Source organism: Hydra vulgaris, chromosome 03 (genome assembly GCF_038396675.1).
Source record: "Hydra vulgaris chromosome 03, alternate assembly HydraT2T_AEP".
NCBI classification, from domain to species: domain Eukaryota; kingdom Metazoa; phylum Cnidaria; class Hydrozoa; order Anthoathecata; family Hydridae; genus Hydra; species Hydra vulgaris.
The window spans coordinates 9449085-9472063 of NC_088922.1; the positions used below are offsets into that span (position 1 = coordinate 9449085).

Below are 22979 nucleotides of genomic sequence, written 5' to 3' on the forward strand. Positions count from 1 at the left end.
CTGACAATAGGTTCAAACAGATCTAAAATAAGATATTTTTTATTTTTACAATTTTTCTTTAGTTTTGACTGAACCATAGTTCTCATAAACATATTTAGAATGAAATTATTTACCTTCAGAAAGCCTCTTCCTCCTCAATACCGAGCTTGACTGTTTGATTGCTTAAATTCACCTCTTTAAACACAATAAGCAAGTTTACAAACTCCTTAATATTTGTGCACTTTATAATAGGGAGATTTTCCTTTACTTTTAAATTTCTTTTTTAAAATTCTTTTCCTTTTTTCCTTTACTTTTAAATTTCCTTTTTTAAATGAGGGTTTGGCATGAGGCAGCAACCTTTGGATTAGTAATTCTTTGATTTTTTGTTCTTTTTAAAAAAAAGCCGTATTGATTAAGATAAGCAAAAAAAGTGATTAAATGCTTATATAAATATGCTATAGTAGACATTTATATATGTATATATATGTATATATATATATATATATATATGTATATATATGTATATATATATATATATATATATATATATATATATATATATATATATATATATATATATATATATATATAATATATATATATATATATATATATATAAATATATATATATATATATATACATTTAATAATTTTAAATGTATTCTTTAAAATAGAGTGAAACTTTTTTCATTTCACAGGAAAGTTTCATCAATTAAGACTTTATATACAGTGCCTTGGCTACTAGATCCCAGCCCTTGCCCCCCCCCGCATCCTTAAAAAAAAACCCTGTCATTCGGGCCCCAAAATTCTTAAAATTTTTCCAATAGATAATACTAAATTAAAAAAAACAACTCCTTACATTTGTAAAAGGACCCCTAAATTTACAAATGAGCCCCTAGGCAAAGCTTTGCTTATATAAACAGTCGCGAGCAGCAAATTATACACAACAGTAAATTTCTATGTTTTTATTTCTTTGCACTTGAATTTAAAAAAGTTTTAATAATTTGTATTATTATTTGAAATATATTGTAGTATTTTCTTTTCTTAGTTATGGATTAGTTATGTAATAAAATATACAGAATGTGTAACCATTGAATTACGAGACAAAAAGATAAAAAAAAAATAAAAAATAACTGCTCGTGAATGTAAATATATATATATATATATATATATATATATATATATATATATATATATATATATATATATATATATATATATATATATATATATATATATATATATATATATATATATAGGCCCGGTTTTAAGCGTAGGCGACGTCGGCGACAGCCGACGGCGGCACTTTTCTAGAGCGGCATTTTCTTAATTTATTTTGTGTTTTCCCAAAAAAAAAAAATTTTTTAATTTTTTTTTTGTAACAAGAAATTATTTTATTTTTTTAAAATTTCCAAGTTCTTCTACGTACTCACTCCATTTTTATAATTTAAAGTTATGGATTTTGTAGATTATAACATTTCCTATTTATATTGAAAATGCAAAAAAATTGGCAGTTGAACTAGAAATTTTTGAAGGATTTGATGTGGATGATCCCGTACGCGTACGCAGAAAGAGTATACAATTCCTATACGAAGGTCGTGATGAACCGATAGTATCACCAGAACAAAACTTCAGAGTATCTTTTTTCAATCGAATATTGGACATCGCAATTCAAGCAATAAATGAAAGATTTACGCAATTATCGGAATATAACGAGTTATTTGGGTTTCTTTACAATATCGGCAGCAAACACTTTACGGATGATGAGTTATTGAAACACTGTAAGGACTTGCAGTTAGCGCTTATGTCTGATGGCCAATCTGATATCAACGGGGTCGAACTTTGGTATGAAATTAAAGCTATTGGGAGACGACTTGATACTTCCAATAGCGATCCAAAAAGTGTATTAAAATGTATTTACACATCTAATGTTGTCGAAGTATTCACAAACCTTTCGATAGCTCTTCGCATACTACTAACGTTACCAGTCACAGTTGCTAGTGCTGAAAGAAGCTTTTCAAAGCTGAAAATAATAAAATCCTATTTCAGATCACAAATGTGTCAAGATCGTTTAGTTGGTCTAGCTACGATTTCCATCGAGAAAGAAATTGCTGATCATTTGGACAAGATTTGGTTAAAGATTTCGCAGAATTAAAAGCTAGGAAAATTCACTTTTAATTACGATTTGTTTTTTATTTTTTCAGGAATGGAATTTGTTTTGTTTTTTATTTTTGTATAAATTCAGTTTTTTTATTTACTTTGTTTTTGTGTAATTTTTTGTAATAAAATAAAAATATATTAAAGTTTGATTTTCAGTGTTTTTCTATTTTCCTTCAAATTGGAAATTATTGCATTTTTAATTTTTGCGGCGGCAAATTTGCATCTCGCCTACACATAGAAAACTGTTAGAACCGGGCCTGTATATATATATATATATATATATATATATATATATATATATATATATATATATATATATATATATATATATATATATATATATATATATATATATATATATATATATATATATATATATATATATATAAAGCAACTAAAAAACTGAAAATTCCTCAAACATAACCTATTTGTCACAGGATTCGTCTGCTTTTTAAAACCTTTTTAACTAAACGATTTTTTTCTGTCATTTTAAAACAATACACCTTCATTAGCTGAAACAAAGCATTCTAAACATTGATAATTTTAAATTGTAAACAGTGTCTCATTGCAATAGCTACTAATCCATCAAAATGAGGAATACTAAACTTCTGTTTTTCTCCTTGTACGTGTTTTTTTGAGCAACCCTTTGATCTTTGAACAAGCTTTTTTAATTTACCTGAAAAAGTTTCGTATTTGAACAAGGGACACCTATCAAGTACTTAAAATTTAACTGTATTATTTCCTATATGGATTAAAGAATGGACATTGTAAACTAGTTGATCCTTACCATAAAATTCAACAAATGACTGCACAAAATAAGTGAGTAACTGACAAGCAAAATCAACATATTTTTTCAACAAAATAAAACATTATAAAGCTAGAACTGCAACTGAAAGATCTAAAAAGTTTGAATAGATTTTTGGCTAATTCATCCCCTTTAAACAACTAGCCCAGTGTATACTAGAAAAAGTCTAAGTTCAGTTGCTTTCCATTTTTTAATATATAATTAAAAATTAAATAATTGAAATTGTTTTGGAATGTAACGATGTATCTTGAACAATACGCCAGATAAAGTATTGTAATCTGAGACAATTTACAACATTTGAGCCATTTAACAATAAGTTGATGAGTCTCCGCATACTCCTAAGCATACTTGATGCATAAAGTCTAAAAGAAACTTTGTCAGCATGTCACAATTTACTTCAATTTGACACACCACTAAGATGTTCAGAATGCTTTTGATGACAAAAATCTGAACCAATGCTTAAAATTGATGAAATATGTGGGAGTATTGTCTTGCCACACCACTCTCTTTTCTGAACACAGGCTCACATCAGTTATAACCATTGTGTCCCTTAATACACTTAACAAATGCTCTTGCTGGTGCATCACATATAACATCAAGATTGATTTCGTACTCAATATTTTCATAGATAAAACCATCTTTTTGAACTTTGAACTCTACCAAAAAATTATATAGATAATCAAAAATAAAATTAGGTTTTTGAGCACCGCTTTTCAAATATCTCTAAAAACTCAATTTGAATCCCCAAAAATGCAACTGACAGCAACATTTATAAACATTAAAAACTTTTGGCAAATTTTATTAAAAATTATACATTTTTAATAACGTTTAATTTTCGTCACTATTTTAGATTTTCATTGAATTATTTCCTAGATTTTTTAAATATAAAATATTTATGGAGTATTATTATCTTTTACTATCAGCTATCATGCTGATTAAACGGACTTGATCAGCTTCAGCTTTAATCTGAAGCTAATGAGTTATAAGCTGAAATATCAGCTGCAACCTCTACTTTATTGACAACAGTTAATGTGATGCATGCATCACATTAACATTAATATTAAACATCGCTTTATCATAATACATGTATTTTTTTTCTGTACATGAATATTTATTTTTTTATTTTACAATACATGTTTTTTTTTTAATATGTGCTTTTTTATATTTAATACTTAAGAAAATATTGACTTTTTCCCAACATTTTTTAAATAAAAATAATATTTTCTTACATTACTCTAATTGTGGTTATAAACAAAGGTAATATTTACTCCAATCATTATATTTGTCCCCAAAGTTCATGCAATTCTATCATATATAAGACTCTAATTCTAATAAACAAAAGTTATTACCATTATAATTATAATTATATTACTAATAATTACTGTCATTACTTAAATTTATCAAAAATACATTCTGGTTGGTGAGGTCACTTTTACTCATATCAGTATGCAAATATTGTCAACAGTCAGTGTGCACTAAGCAGAAATATTCTTAAACATGCTGCAAAATATTAGACATACATAAGATACTATATAAGATCTATTTGTGTTCCTTTAACCTGGAACTTAACATTTTTATCCCAACATTTTAAAATTAAGTTATGAAAAAGAAAAACGGTGTTTAACTTAATATAACTCAGTTATAATAAATAAGCATATAGTCACGATCTATGTAATAACTATTACCTTTTTTTAAAGTTATTGTTATTTATGTTAAATTTATCAAGTTTAAATAAAGTTTTATAATTAAAGTTTGAATGCAAAAGTTAATTTCAATAAAAATATTATCAGTATTGTAAACATAAATTAAGTATTAAAAGTATAAGCATTGTAAGTACAAGTTATCATAATATTATATAATATATATATATATATATATATATATATATATATATATATATATATATATATATATATATATATATATATATATATATATATATAATACTATCATAATATTATATATAGTATATAAGATATTATTGTTAATATTACAAGCATACAACTTGAAATCAAATTCAAAAAATATCAACGATTAAAAAATCCACTTGATGCATAACAATGAAGCCATTTTTTGCATTTATATGTAAACACTTAATATTTATATCTGATGGTGCGTAAACTTTGTTAACATCAGTCATTTGGCTTGAATAAAATATAGAAAAATCAATGGAAAGGAGTGGATCTGTAAAAACGATTTAAAAGATTTAAACTCCCTAAATATAACCTATCCATTACAACATTCGCCTATTTGGTCTTTTTAAATGTTTCTGACTAAACCAATATTTTGATCAAGCTCAAAGCAGTTATTAACATTACTAACAGAAACAATACTTTATATTTTATAGTTTCTCAATCAATAGTTACTACATGTTTAATCGTTATTGGAACATGTTAAACATATATGTTTGTAAATTCATTAAAAAAACAATAAAAAAAGCTCTTTTATAATGATAATAAATAAATGAAATTCTAAAACATTCTTTTTAATGGAGTTTCAAAGTGAAAAAATACACCGAAAAAACAATTTCTCTTTAATTAAAATGTAAATATAATGTATACAAAAATACAATGCATAAAAGTTAAATTTTTAATTTTATTGCTCGCACAATACGAATTATAAATAGCAAGTTTTGTAATGGCTTTTTGAATTAACATTTTAAACTTTTTGGGAATCTTGTGGGACTTTTTTGGAACCTTAACATTTTAAACTTTTTGGGAACCCGTCAAATCCAAAGATCCTTCGGCCCTGATAATACCCAGATAAAACCCAATCAAGCAAATTTGCTTGATTTATTTACCATATGGGACCCGTCCAAAAACCAAAACACTTACCCGTAAGGGTCTGCGTCTCATTATTTTTTTTAATAGAGACGAAACGATCCTAAAAGCTTTGTCCCAATTAGCGATTAAAATCGAGACAATTTTCAGTCGAAATCCGGTGTCGCGTTAAATAAGTAGCTCGTTAAATAAGTAGACAAAAAGTAGAAAAAACGCTGAAACACTTAAAACTAGGGTCCTAAAACCCAGCGTTAAATAAGTTAACATTGCTTATAAACAAAAAAGATGGCTGACCACGATTACTCTGTTGAAGATGTTAAAAATATCTTTATGATGGCACAATTAAGAAATGTATGGGTTTAAAATAGCGTAAATCATTTCTAAAATGTGCTAAAAAATTTCTATTTACTAGTATGTATTAATATTAAGAGTAATTTTGTATTTGGACTTTTTTGAAGATTTAGAATTTAATCTGAGATAAAATGTAAACATTGTATACAAATGTAAACATTTGCGTATAATTTATATACGATTGTAAAAATTGCAGTTATAATTCTGCAAATGACTAATCTTCAAATGAACATATACAAAAGTAACAGTTGCATACACGTTTTGCATACACATGTCATATGTGTTTACCAATGTTTACATGTGTTGTAAACGTTTGCATATAATTTATATACGATTCTAAACATTACAGAAATAGTTCTGCATTGAACAATATTGCATAAACTTAGGGGTCGTCCATAAAGTACGTACGCTCATAGGGGGGAGGGGGGGGGGGGTCTTCAAAAAGCGTACGCAAGCGTATGGGAGGGGGGGGGGGAGGGTTCAATTTAAAAGTACGTACTTCGATTTTCTAATTTATCACAATTAACCAGCTAATCAATAGAAAAGTTACATTCTGACTAAAGATTCTAGTTTGCCAACATAAAAAGATGTATGGTATATGAAGTAGAGGGTATAGTTTTCCTCTATGCACACACATGTATGGGCGCCCTCAGAATTTTTTGATGTTCCAGATAGGACACTTTCATACATCGTGCAAACTCATAACTTAAGTATGTTTATACCTATGCCAAATGAGGAGGCCTTGCAAAATATCGGGATGGCGGAGGCCTGTGAACAAAAAGCCTTAAAACGCTTACCCTCCCGACCCCCAAAATGAGAGGGGTGTAAATTTTGCATGGTTATAACTTTTAGATTTGGAAAAAAATTTGGATGGCCTCCGCCATCCAAATTTTTTGCAAGGCCACCTCATTTGGCATATTAACAAACTTAAGTTTGCACGTTGTGTGAAAGTGTTCTATCATCAAAAATCAAAACATCAAAAAATCCTGAGGGGGCCCATGCACACATGCCCGCCCTTATATACTGGCCCTGAGTAAGACCTGAGGGCCGTGGTTGATGGGACGGAGTCACCCCAAAAAAAACGTGTCAATGGCGTCTCAAAGACCGCTAGGTTTTGCTAAAATAAAAAGTTTCTTAAAATAGCAAAAGGGCACAAAATTTGCTGTTGCTCCCTCCCACTGGGTTTTACCCTTTGTTTTCAATATTACTGATCTCACCTTAGACTCGTTTTTTACTTACTAAAGAGGGGTGCCTGAAAAAAACGTCCACCTTAAGTATAGTTTATTTACATTTGATTCGTTAAAAAAACAAAAAAAGTTTTCCTAGATTTCACCGAGAATCGAACCCGTATCTCCGTTGACTATTGCCGCCACATAAACCTTTCGCCCAAATATACACTTGCATTTGTAAATTTTAAATTTATTTAAATTATTATTTGCATTTATACTTTAAGACGTTTTTAAAATGCGTAAGCAAAAAGCTTTGGGGTAGTATAAAGTATCTAAGGTACCCTCCGTCTTTTTTTTTTTTAATTAAACTTTTTAATTAAGAAAAAAAAAACAGGAGGGATGGGGGGGGGATATTTGAGGGAGGGGGGGGAGTACTTGAGAAACGTACGTACTTTTAAGGGGGGGTGGGGACATAAAAGTACGCATGGCAACAGGGGGGAGGGGGGGGGGGTCAAATTTCAAAATTTTTTGCGTACGTACTTTATGGACGACCCCTTATACAAACACCCAAAAGTAACCGGCGCTACGGCAGTTTCCCCCCCCCCCCCTTTTTTTTTTTTTTTTTGCTGATTATGATAGAGAATTTTATGCTGATTAAGAATCGTATAAAAACATAGGTCTGAAAACCAACAAAAAGTGCTCAAAATTGCTGTTGAAGTTTAAAAAGTTACACTAAAAAACGCTAATATTCGCCATTTTTTCATACTCGGTTATAAATAAGATTCTTTTCAAAGATGAATTTAAAAAAGCCTGGTTTTTATCAAATATGTAAAGCAAAACTGTTAAAAAATGCTGAGCGCATCATTTTCTAATTTATCTCTGGCCCAAACCCTAACCCTGTCTCAAATCATGTACTTTTAATCGCGCCTATCCCTATTTGTCAGCCGATGTATGTACATTCAATTGCGCCATTCCCTATTTTTCAGTCGATGCATGTACATTTAATTGTGTCAATCCCTACTTGTCAGTCGATTAATGTACATTTAAAAAGCAAAATCCTAAATTAATTTTTAAAAAATTAATTAAAAATATATAAAATATATTAATAAAAACATTTAATTTAATCTAAGTATAATTTAATTTTGACGACAATAAAAACCGGGTTGCGTAATTAAAAAAAGATTTTCTAAGCGATTGATTTCAAAATGTAAACTTTGATGTAAAACGTTTTAAAAAAATGGCGAATATTAGCGTTTTTTAGTCTAACTTTTTAAACTTCAACAGCGACTTAGAGCACTTTTTGTTTGTTTTCAATAGACATTATACATTATAACCATCATTGCTTTCAAATTTAATAGAAAAGTAGCAGAACTTAACAATTTTAAGTTTATTTAATCTTATATAATAAAAAAACAAAACATTATAAAAATAAATCTAAGTATAAATTGTAAGAATACTACTAACCAGTGCAATGAACTGTTCTTTTGCTCGCATCAGCAAGAAACCATATCACAGATAAACATCTATTGGATGTTACTATTGGAAGACCCCAAAAACTAAAATAATAATAATTATGAAACGCTTTAACTCAGTTTACAAATAGATTAGCATTTATTTGAATGCATATGTGTGTGTGTGTGTGTGTGTGTGTGTGTGTGTGTGTGTGTGAGTGTGTGTGCTTCAATTTTAGCATTAGATGCAACTGATGATGTAATACTGATTTAGAGAGCTATGAGGGCTTTAATTTGAGGGCATCCAAAACTGATTTAATTAGGAACTGTTTAGCTCGCATTAAAATTGATATCACCTCAATAAGTAACAAGTTATTTTCCTTTTTCTTCAATCAAAGCACATTTTTTAGAATTAAAGCGTAAAAATAAATTAAGAAATTGTTACCTTATATAGCATTTATTTAAATAAATTTTTCATTAAAAAAAAACTTTCTAGTCAATAAATACAATGCCATAGAAGTGGATGGGTCTCTATCCCATCAGTTGTCTGACTCATGCTTTTGAAAAAAGTACTTCCATCAATTTAACTTGATAAATTTTGATGCTTATTTGTGTCCTATTTACATAAGTTAATAAAAAAATTGTTTCAGAACATTTTGGAATTCAGTTACAATAAGAAAAAAGAATATTCAAATAAAAAAAGTATAAAAATACATCCTCTTCTAAAACTTCAGAAACAGAGCTTTGTTTTAAAAAGTTATTTATTTTTAAATGATTTGAAAAAGTCGAATCTTCAATAAATAAAATGTTAAAGGAGGAATAGTACGGGCTGAAGCAAGTGTCTTTTTTTATTATTTACAACTTTTTTTTCTTTTTAGTAACTGTGGAGTGTCAGTTTCTGAACTTAAATATAGAAATTCGTGATAATATACATCTCTGTGAAATAATGAAAGTAAACCAACATCATCATATGATGATGATCATCTAAATTACATGTGACCATCATAATTACGTAATAATATCATCATCACAATCATCATGATCATTACCTGGTAGGACAAAGACTCCTCTGAAATCTGTTTTCTTCTAAATTTATCAGATCTTCACCCTTGTTAATTGAAAAAAACTCTGAAGAAACTTTCGCCATAGCTAATTTTTCTCTTGTTTAGTCATATGTCACTAAAAAAATCCAAATAGTAAAAAATTGTTAGAAAAATCCTTCAAAATAACAAACAAACAAAAAAATTATATGCTATAGAAAATATATATTTGTAAAAATATACATAAAATAAATAACCAGAGTTATACAAAATACTTATATCATAATCAATCCAATCATCAGCATGTCCATCCACAAATATCATTTGTCATCCATTTTACAGGAAAAACAGCAACTGAGTTTTTTTCATCAACAAATTTAACAGTATGATAAAACTTATTCATGGCTCTCATAAAAATAAATTATATGCTAAATGTAGAAATAAACTACATCAAAAAGAGTAATTATAGGCATTAAGTATAGTTACAATTAATTATTTTATTATACCTGATAATCAAAAAAAAAACTTAAACTTGTGAAATGTTAAAATATAGAGCAATAAAAAAATACCAAAAGTATTTCAGAAAATAAAATGCAAATGAATGATGAAAAAAAAATTTATAAAACACATTAGATGACATTCAACAAAAGCATTTTATATGATGTCATTTATATGATCAAAGTCATTTATTTAAATTGTTTACTATGGAATGTATTATTACAAACAATATTAATATAATATTGTTATTAATAAAAGAAAACACTTGAGATACAACATATTAAAAATTATAATAAATAATGAGCATTTTTGTTATCAAGAATAAAATTCAACTATGTACAAATTTTAACAAACTATAATATGTGCAGCAAGACAAACTTGATAATTGCGACATGTTTAACTTTTTCTAAATTTGATGCTAAAATTATTACTAACAGACTTGAATCATAACGAAAAGTAAAAAAATTTGATTTTGTCAAAAATGACTTGAATACAATATAGGTAGTCTTGTCAAAAACACAAATACTTTTCACTAAACAAATTTTATTGCATAACATAAATATTGCCACATGTTGCTTCAAGATAAAAATTTGGTAAGTAAACATCACTATACTGTATTAAAAATCTTAAAATATCAGGGTCCTTTGTTATGTCGGTTTATAAACCTAATTTTTTGATCAGGTAAAAACTTATTTACTACAGCATTACATTTATACTGCCTACAAATAATCTGAACTAAAGGGTTTTATTGTTTCTATTAAATTTTTTTTTAATGTTGCAATATATATATATATATATATATATATATATATATATATATATATATATATATATATATATATATATATATATATATATATATTCGCGAAAGCGTTTCATAAAGTTTCTCACCGTAGACTACTTCATAAATTAAAAGCATATGGGATTAATGGCAATGTTCTAAAATGGATTGAGTCATTTTTGATTAGTAGAAAACAGCGAACTGTTTTAGGTGAACACTCTAGCGACTGGACCGATGTTCTAAGCGGAGTTCCCCAAGGGTTTGTACTTGGTCCAGCTTTATTTATCATTTATGTAAACGACTTAACGGATAAGTTAAAATCAGTTCGTAAAATCTATGCTGACGAAACTAAACTATTACAAGAAATAAGACCTGAGTTTCACGATGCAGATCGCCTGATCCTACAAAATGATTTAAACATTGTCACAGAATGGTCAAAGGAATGGCTGATGGAGTTAAATGTTCCAAAATGTAAAGTTATGCACCTTGTTTATGGAAATAGTAATCATGAATATGTAATGAATGATGGAAATACATCACTTACTCTTGAGGCAACGGATATTGAGAGGGACCTGGGTATCTTCATATCTAATGATCTAAAATGGAATTAACACATACAGGTTGCAACACGTAAAGCGAATATGATACTTGGCTTATTAAAAAAAACATTTAAATCAAGAGATATGAAAATTTGGAGTAAGTTATACACTACGTATGTTAGGCCGCGCCTGGAATTCGCTATTCCGGTATGGCGTCCTTACTTAAAAGGTGACATCAAAGAAATCAAAAAAATTCAGCACAAAGCAACAAAAGTACCTCATGATTTAATAGGATTACCTTACGCTGAAAGGTGTTGTCGGCTCAATTTTATTACTTTGGAAACTCGCAGGAGACGTGGCGACTTAATTCAACAGTTTAAGCTAGAAAACGGTTTTGAGAGTATCAATTGGCATAATCCATCAATTCGCAGATCATCTTCCAACGTCCTAATGCGTGAATTCACATATAATAATGCTCGTCACAATTTTCTTACAAATCGTATTGTCAATAATTGGAATAACTTGCCGTCAGCATGCAAAAAGGTTCCGTCAGTTAACGCATTTAAGAATAGAATTGACAAGTATTTTTTTTCTCCAGCTGCAAACAGTACATCTTTTACTGAAGATGAGCTGCACGTTTATTAATTAATTCGTGCTTTAGCAGCTACAATTGGGTTTTTAGATACTATTTGTCATAGATGTAAACTTTAAATAAATGAAAGCAATCTTTTTTCCCTTTTCCCAATTTTGATATCAACTTACTTGCTATGAATAACAATTGCTTTTTTTTTTTTTTACTTAAAGTTTATATTTCACAAACCATAAATTTTTGTATAATTTGTTGGTTTTGTTTATTTGGTTTTTAATTATTTGTCATTTTATCTACGAGGACTTATTTAAATATATTTTTATTATTATTATATATATATATATATATATATATATATATATATATATATATATATATATATATATATATATATATATATATATATATATATATATATATATATATATATATATATATATCTATACTTATATATCTTAAACTAAATTAAAAAAGTTGTACATTCTTTATTTAGTCGATGAAATTGCAGTTCTTGAGATTAAAATAATTTATTTATTATAATAAATAAAAAGTTTCTATCACAGTTAGATATATCTAGCCTAATAAAAACTTTAGTTTTTTATTAACCATGTTTTATATACAGTATTGGACAAAACATTTGCAACCAACATCGAAATATGCTAAAAAGTGTTCCTAATTTTACATGTCTTAAAAACGAAACGAACTATACTACCACAGCAAACAGTTCAGGAGTCAGTTTTCAGAGTCAGGAGTCATAGCATGCCATGACATGAGCAATCAGCTGACAGGTGACAGCACACAGGCAGAATTTCGTTGACAAGTGCCATTTTGCAGCGGACAAAACAAGTGCAACTTTTTTGGTTTGTTTCATTTTCTTAAGTCTGGTCCGTGTCAACGTCACGGAAGTTTTTTAATAATTAAAGGAAGTATCCAGAAGTTTCCAGAAGCATGCAGAAGTTTCCAGAAGAAGCATCTGGAAGCATCCAGTAGCATCCAGAAATATCCAGAAACATTCAGAAGCATCCAGACGCATCCAGAAGCTTCCAGAAGCATCGAAAAGAAGCATCTAGAATCTTCCAGAACAGGTTCACACAGGTTCATTTTACTATATAAGAGACATGTAAATCGACATGTAATTCAGTCAGTATATGCAAGTCAATCAGTCAGTATTATCAAGACAGTTTATCGAAGTGAGTTTTATCAAAGTGTTTTATCGAAGAACATCAATACAAGAAGTGAAATACAACAAGTGTTTAATTACATCAATACAGTCCACATCCAACCAAGATGTTGTGTTCCACAGAGCATTATTGGTTCATCACAAGGTAAATGTAACACGGTAAGCCTTGAGAAGCGTGATTATTTTTTATTTTTATTTTTATGACTTCAAGTGCAAAAATGGCTCACGACAGTCTTGGATTGGAACTAAGAAAGAAAATTATTTGCGATTACGTAAGTGGAATGTCACAAAAAAGTATTTGTGATAAATATCGCGTGAAAAAATGGACCGCATCAAGACTATATTCCAAAAATCGTTCTACGGAGAAGTTGGCAGTAGATAACAAAGGTGGAAGACCGCGTTCCACCACTTCTAGAGAGGATTCTATGATTGTCAGATCCGTCAAGAAGGATCCCTGGATATCATCAGTCGAGATAAAAAAGCAATTAGAGCTGCCTGTATCGGACCGAACAATCAGACGACGTGCTATTGAAGCTGGATTGTTTTCTCGGCGCCCTGCAAAGAAACCGCTGATTTCACTAAAAAACCAGAACAAAAAACTCCTGTTTGCTACATCTCATATTGACTGAAATGTGCAGAAATGGCGAACTGTTCTGTTCAGTGATGAATCGAAGTTCAACATCATTGGGAGCGATGGCATATGCCGTGTACGTCGACCGGCCGGAAAACGCCTCGATTTACGTTACTGCCATAAGACCGTGAAGCATGGTGGAGGCAATGTAATGGTCTGGCGGTGTTTTTCTGCTAACAGCCTCGGTCCAATTCATCGAAACGATGGAATAATGGACCGTTTCATGTATAAAAATATCCTGAAAGATGTTATGTTACCTCATGCTGAATGGAATATGCCAATAAAATGGGTTTTTCAGCAAGACAACGATCCGAAACACACTGCAAAAGTAGTCAAGCAGTGGTTTCAAGACAACCGCCTATCGGTAATGGATTGGCCGCCTTAATCTCCGGATCTCAACCCTATCGAGAACCTGTGGGAGATCGTCAACCGCAGAATTAATTTTGAAGGTGTTCGTAATAAGGATCAACTGTTTGAGCAAATCCAAAAGGCCTGGGCAGCTAATCCACAAAGTTTCATTAATCACCTGATCGAATCTATGCCTCGAAGATGCAAGACTCTGATCGACAACAAAGGATTCGCCACGAAATATTGATAGCGAAATACAGCTTGGTCAATACTTTGTCGAGATGCACTTGTTTTGTCGAGAAGGAAATCAACTTTTTTTAATACTTTTGATTAATTTATTAATTTTTGTGTACAAATAATGAACTTTGTGATGAATAAAACTTGAAGAACTTTGTCTCTAAACAGTTACATAGTTATTTCTCTAAATTGAAAAAATGCAGCACTTTTATATAAAGAAACTAAATTAGCATTATTTGGTTGCACTCGTTTTGTCCGATACTGTATATATATACATAAATATATATATATATATATATATATATATATATATATATATATATATATATATATATATATATATAAACTCTAAGCACAGGGTGTATCGGATGGACAAAGGGGGCAGCAAACCCCCACCTCGCCCGTATAAAACTGAACACTTTTTTCAAAAAAAATGTTTTTTTTAAAGACTTAAGCAAAATAAATATGCAAAAAAGTTGTTTTAAATTTATAGTAAATCACTAAAATATACGAGAGGTGTATGATAGCAATAGAGGTGGGTGTGGTGGCGATGGTTTAATACACCCTAGCATCAAAAACGACTTGATTTTATAAATATTTATATCTTTACTAAAATGAGAAAAATTAGAACACAATATAAAATTATGTTGTATAATCTTACGTATGAAAGTGGTCTTTCTATTACGGAAGGGGCGTATGCCCACCACCTACCCACCCCCTTACCCACCCTGTAAAAATTTATTATTTTTAAAATTTGAACAATAAATTTAAAAAATAAATATTTATGAAATTGTTAATGAATTGAAAATAAATTAAAAAACAAATTCATAAAAAATTATTGTTTTCAAAAATTATTATTTTCAAAAAAATTATTATTTTCAAAATTTGAACAATAAATTTAAAAAATAAATATTTATGAAATTGGTAATGAATTGAAAATAAATTAAAAAATAAATTCATACCAGACAACCACAAAATATGGGAGATAAATGTAAAACTCACAGTAGATATGTTGATGATGTTTTAGAACTATAAAATCAAAAAATGTTTCAATTCTTGAAATATCTGAGTATTTAAAGTACAATAACAAAGAAGTAAAAAACATATTCCACTAGATTAAAAGTTACATTAGTGATGCATCCATGGTCATAAGAGAGTGGAGTATAAGGGAAGGCGTATACAAATATGTCATAAGAAAGGGGCATTCTAACGGCCCTTCCACTTCTGACCAAAAATTATTATTTAATTGGATATATATTACTAAAAAAATTATACAACTACTATTGTGGGGCTATAAGTCAATCGGCTGTAAAAAACAAGTCATCTTTCTAACCAAGTATAGCAAAAGCCTATAATAAAGTCTTTCATGTGATTTTTACATTAACAGAAGTAAGGACCATACAGTATAGTTAACGACCTAGCCATTTTGTTTGGTTAACAAACAAACTTCCTGTTTCAAAATAAATAATAAATAAAATGTTAAAAAAAAAAATAAAGTACAACTTTTTTAAAGATAATATAATATATTTTTGTCTTGACTTTTAGTGAATGATTAAATTGATTAATTTCAGAAATGAAACTATGTTTTAATCATTTTTAACGATAGACACCACGTGAAGGTAAGCCAGAGCCGTCTATCAAAAAATTTAACAAGTCACAACACTTGCTGCATTATTTAGGCAAGTCACAACACATGCTGTATTATTTAGGCAATAGACTTTATATGATAAAAAAATGTTATATGAAAAAATTAAATAATTTAGAAATTAAAATCATATATGAAAATAAAAATATAAAAACCTTACCCATTATAACCAATGAAGTTGATACTAAAAAATAAAAAATGCAATACACAACATAACTGTGCAATTATTTAATAACTCAAACCATACCTAAAATTATTTGTAATTAACAATATATATATATATATATATATATATATATATATATATATATATATATATATATATATATATATATATATATATATATATATATATATATTTATATATATATATATATATATATATATATATATATATATATATATATATTTATATGGAATATTTTCAACTTTAAAATGCATTTTTTTCGAGTTATAATATCTTTATAATGATGTATTAACAAATTATACACTTTAAGATATTGAAACCTACAAAATTTAAGTATTTGTTTGCCATATTCACCTAAATGCCAATTTTAAAACATTTACTTGAAGTTTATATTTGTAATGATGTATCAATTAGTTATACGTTGAAAAATATAGAAATCTATAAAACTTATGTATCTGTTGGCCGTACTCACCTAAATGCCAATTTTAAATCAAAACGTTTATTCAAAGCTAACAAGGAATACTAACACAGCATACAAATAGTTTTAAATGATATAGTAACTAAAACAATTTAAACTAAACTTATTGATTGTTTGTTCTAACTTGTCTAAAGAAAAAAAAGAGTAACTTAATAAAATGTAAGTATTAGGTATACAAAAATACAACTAACAACAATCTACATAGGCATAATAAAGAACTGTATTTGAAAACTAATAGTAAATGACTAAATACTAAATTAATTCATATAATAGTGATATAACTGACTGATCCTCTTTAAAGCAAGTTCATCTAAACAAAAATTAAATTAACTTAATTTTTACAAAGTAATATAAAAATTTGAATTTAGTAAGTCATTTGTATATATATATATATATATATATATATTATATATAATAAAAATAACTACTGAGCTATTGAAAAAAGAAAGTAACTAACTGATGTTGTTGGCTGACGCCATTTCACAACTTTGAGCATCTAAAACAGCGAAAGAAATATTTAAGTTATACATAAAGGTTTAGATAGTGGCCAAATAATAATTTAAAAACAGATAAATAAATTTATATAAAAATAACTTATTTATTAGTTATAAATTATAATCTAAAGGCATTCCTTGTTAAATAAAGACAACGTTCAAACTTCAAATTAGATATGATTCATAACTAATTTGATTCATATCTAATTTATATTATGAATATGATATGAAATAGTAAGTGAAACCTTTATTTTCTTTCTCCATTTTGACAAAAAAAAAATTTCTAAATGCAATATAAAATTTAAGTCCTATTTTTATGATTTACTGAAAATCGTTTTAATAAAACACTTACTTTTAAATTTACAAATGTTTTAATCATATTTTCATTCTAAAGTATCTAGGTTTATAATATCAATTTAAGACATAAGTTAAATATTGCTAATAATATTAGTAATATGAATGTTATATATAAAAAATATATATATAAAAATTATCAATGGACCCCTCTGTCTCCCGCGCTGACATCAGGGAAAATGTAAATTAGGTAACAAAAGTGCAGCAAGAAATAGGGTGACTGCTACATAATATTTTCAACAAAAATTGGCAGGTGCATAGATAAATGAATAACTTAAAAATAAAAATTGAATAGAAAAAAAAGGACTACATCCTGGACACTAATTTCACCACAGAAGTACGACCAAAACTTTGACATCAATAAACTCGTTAATATATCAATTGAGTATAATTAAAACCAAATCGAAAATAAGCTTCAACTATTCTTCTTTCTAAAAATAATCTATGTTGATAGCGAATACTAAAAAGTTATTCCAGAAAGCCTTCCTCAAGCACACTAACTTTGAAGAGACTACGAAAATCGTCGCACAAAATTTCAGCATAAAATTCGGTTACGTAAAACGCAATTGTCACGTACCTATATATACATACATACATACATATATATATATATATAGATATATATATATATATATATATATATATATATATATATATATATATATATATATATATATATATATATATATATATATATATATATATATATATATATATATATATATATATATATATATATATATATATATATATATTCGCTGCAATAACAAAATATATCTTGTAAACGTTTAGTTTTGCTTTTATAGTATCATCATCGATAACGAGAAAAGTATTTAAATAAAAATGCAATTATGGTAAAACGATATTTGGTCAAAACTCTGTATCCAACGCAATCGGGCCAGCGCTAGCCCAAAATCCAATGCCGTTGCAATGGCTTACGACTAATAGCCAGAGTTCTGGCATTTCGTCGCACGTCGCTGCGACTCTTTGCGATGATTTACCATACGTGAAAAAGTTGCTTGAGTAGCTTAATAGTCGTAACGGCGTGCCATGATTTGCTAGAGTTCTGGCCCGGAGTCGTGTGCTGTGGGTTATAAGCTGCGAATGGTCTGGAAAAAAAAAAAAAAAAAGAAACATAGTAAAGAAAAAAAATGAAAAGTCTGTACCGGTTTCTTTTATAGAAGTTTACAATTTCACAATAAGAAGTTATAAAGTATTGAGCATTAATTAGATGATTCAAAACGAGGATTTGACAGATTTTTATTTTCTACCACTAAATAGCGGTTTGCACAACGACTACTGAAGCGTTTAAAATTTTTTAACAAACTATTTTTTTATTCATAACTTTAAAGGGTAAACAATATGTATGTTTTTCTACCGCTTACTAAAAAATATTGAAGTAAGGTATAAGTATAGAAATGATCGGTGTATCATAGACTTACCAAGACCCGTATTTTACGGGACCAGAATGCTAGTATTACTAGTTACATATGCACATGAATAATTAAATATTTCTTATTTTAAAAATTAAAAATGCATATGGCATTTTTAATTTTTAAAATAAGAGATATTTCAATATTCCCCCCCCCCCCATCCTTTTCACAAAGTTGTTACACTTAAGAAGTAAGTTTTGTATAAGTCGTCATAAAACCAATAACCCCCCTTCCCCTCCTCCTTATAGCATGACGTAATTTATGAACGACCCCTATGGTGCATTCCATAAAAACTTTGAAAAATTTGTGATTTAAAAAATCTTTCTTTAACTGTTTATGCTAATGGGATTTTGATAATATATACTTTATACGTTTTAAAATTAATATAATTATAAATTCAAAATTTAGCTGAGACACCTTTACGCTGTCAAGGCTTGGAAATTTTCTCATTTTCTAAAACCAATAAATACATTTAATGTTATACTTTAAGTAAATGTGATTATAATTTTTCAAAAGTTTTTCGTTACGTATAGGGAGAAGGTAGATGCACTATTTCATAGCAAAATAGATTTTTAGCCAAAAGTTAATAATTAATAAAAAATATATAAAAACTCGATTCTTACAGTAAAAATTTTAAATTATTAACATTTATTTTTAATAAAATGTAACTCTTGATTATTTAAAACAAGACTTTATTATTATTTTCCTATCAAAGAAAAATTGATTCCAACTTTTATACTTAAAGTTGCATTACGTAGTCAGTAACTACTTTGAAAACGCGATTAAAGCGATGTTATTGACGTAACGCAACTGGAATTACATTACCACAGAATTTTTATTTTTTTATAATTTGAAAATTGTACTTGCAAGCATTAGATTTACTTTTGAAAAATTAAACTACCATGCCGCCAGTTTTTTTTTTTAAACTGTTTAATAATCAAGTCGCTCAAGTTACTTAGTATATATATATTTTATATATATACTAAGTAACTTGATACTTGATTTATAACTAAGTAACGTTTATTGCAATATCGATATAAGTTACTATATATATATATATATATATATATATATATATATATATATATATATATATATATATATATATATATATATATATATATATATATATATATATATATATATATATATATATATATATATATATAGTATAAAAAAAGTAATAGTGTTTTTATCATATAGTAAGACACCATAAGAAAAGTCTGCAAAATGGAGGAAACAGAACTCAGAGCAAAACAAAACTCTTAATACAGGTTATTCAAAACTTATAGACAAAGATTAAAAATTTCACTCAATGATGAGCAAAGGAAAATAAGAAATACAAAAAATAGCAAAAGTCAAAAGTAAGTTAATGAAAAAAGTAAAAAATGCCTTAGTTGGATCTCCAGAACAGAACACTTTCATTGTGAAAACATTATTAACTAAAAACCAACCGTTTAAGTTAAATCGCAGCAACTGTAAAAATGTATCAGATGATACTATAAAATTAGCGCAAAATTTTTATCTTAGCGATGATATAAGTACAACATCACCAAACATTGTGAAGGCGGAATTAAAAAAAAATTAGTGTTAAATATTTGATCTATCATATAAAGGAAGTTTATAGAATATTTAAAAAACAGTATTATTATCGGATTAACAAACTTTTTTTACTTAAGACCATGTAATGTTTTGTCAATCACAAAAGTACCACATAACGTTTGTGTTTGCGCTATTCATGAAAATATACGTTTTAAATTTGTAACTTTAAAAATGTCATATCCCATATTTGATTAATTGTTGACAGACAATGACATGCACTTAAACTTCACTTGTAAGAATCCGCTTATTGAGTGTTCCATGAACCATTGCGAATATTGTATGGATGCACTAAACATTCAAATATTAGAGTATGAAATTTAGAGTTTAAATAATCAAGTAACTTGGCAAAAATGGGTTAAAACTGAATTAAAAAAGAATCGTCCTAACGTTTATTGCAATATCGAGAAACTCTCTAGGTCTGGGCCGATAAGTGAATTATTATATGAATTATACGAAGTGGCTCCTGATTTTTTGGATCATGCATATGTAAAAATTAATCAAGCGAAACTATATCGTCAAATAACTGATATATTTGTATAACAAAATTCTAACGAAGCTGTCGTAGGATTTGATTTTGCAGAAAACATTAAATGCATCACTCAAAACGAACCACAAAGCGCTCATTAGTTGATGTTGATGAAATTAAAAAACGCAATGAAGAGATTGGATTGTCAAAACTAAATTCTTCATCAAAATCGTTACCAGGATTAAAAAAAAAGACATTTCGAAGTTCAAACTATTACCAAAAGAATGTTATTGAGAAAATTATTGGCAAAAGATTCGCACCTTGTTTGATTTAAAATATCTATTTGCTTATTAACTAACTAAAGTTTATATTATGAAACCGTGATTAGAGCGGAAAGAGAATTAATTCATCTATATAGCTTATATGTACAACAAGTCATCTTCATATATGTAGAACAAATCATCTACATATATGAGTCTTTAATTCAAAGTAATTTTTCAGTTGATTTTTTTTTTTTTAACTTTCAGAGAAACTTGAAGTATAATATTACAAAAATAGCATTTGAATAGCATGCAAAAATAGCTATTTGAAAATATATACGAATAGTCTGGAAATTATGCATATACACCAATGGTTTTTCGAATTAAATCTTCTTCCTTTACGCATTTGAACATCTAAAAAAAACCATTAAAACATCGAAACGACGCATTTAAACATCGAAACATCCGTTACGTCGCGGTCGTGACAAAAAAGAAATTGCATTTTACTTTTTTTCAGACAAGGATTTTATAAATTTTTTTTTACATATATGTTTATTTCAACTAAAATGCTTTGGCTAAATACTTTCTAATTAAAAAAAATTAAATTTAGGTTGTATAAAAAAACTAAAATTGTTATAATAGTCGCGGTCGTGACGGTGAAAAACGCCCTTTTTTCTTTTCTAGTAAGATACCAACTAATAATTGATATAATAATAATATCACTTATTATCAAACTTATTTAATTACTAATGTTTAATCTGAGAATTAAAAACCAAAAAAAAAAAAAACGTTTAACACAACTCGATGTTAGGAAATCCATGCTTTTTATATCATAAAATATTAAAAATGGCTACGAAATTTTAAACATCTTTTACACGTGCATAAAAATAAATGACGAAATATATCTTTTTTTTTAGATGCACTAATGTGTCTATTAATTTAATTTAAAACAATTCTAATATTCAGTTTAAATATTTTTTGAATATGACGATCTCATATGGAATGACCCTATCATGTTTAAGTCTTTCTGAAATAATCTTTCTAAAATAATCTGAATTTAATATCTTTCTAAATCAAGAAAGAAAACTGTCATTTTACAGATTAAGTTGCGCAGATTAAACTAATTGATTACGTAAACACATAGCACAAGTATTTCTAACATAGATGTGCGACATTTCCTTTGTCGTGTTTTCAAATTTAAGGCTATAATAAAATGTCAACTTTTCATCAAGACTATATTTATTTAAAAAGCAAAAAGAGATTTCTTGATGATCTTACAACGCATTTGGAACAAAAGAGAGCCGAAATAATCTAGAGCTAAAGCTGCAAGACGTGCCTGAGGTATTTCCACATTGTTAAATGACATGCAACAGATCAAGTTTGTTCAAGCTGCTTTATGTTTTGATATATCCAAAAGTATTCAACCCAGTGCATCAACATGTGAAAGATATACCATTAAATATCCTAATAAAAGAAAAAATTCAGCTCAGTATTGGAAATAAAAACTTAATAATAAAAAAAA

At 27.8% G+C, this 22979-nt stretch overlaps 1 protein-coding gene across 1 annotated transcript; it reads left to right on the forward strand.

Moving 5' to 3' along the window:
* The first annotated feature begins 310 nt into the window (after positions 1 to 310).
* LOC136078443 (uncharacterized) lies at positions 311 to 2134 on the forward strand. The gene is made up of 2 exons (XM_065794216.1): positions 311 to 346; positions 1448 to 2134. Exons 1-2 carry the CDS (start codon positions 311 to 313, stop codon positions 2132 to 2134), a joined length of 723 nt encoding a protein of 240 aa, XP_065650288.1.
* Positions 2135 to 22979: the final 20845 nt, after the last annotated feature.

Coding starts and splice junctions, on each gene's coding strand:
- LOC136078443 (XM_065794216.1), top strand. CDS start 311: ATGAGGGTTTGGCATGAGGCAGCAACCTTTGGATTA. Junction 347..1,447: donor AGGCAGCAACCTTTGGATTA/GTAATTCTTTGA, acceptor TGGATTTTGTAG/ATTATAACATTTCCTATTTA.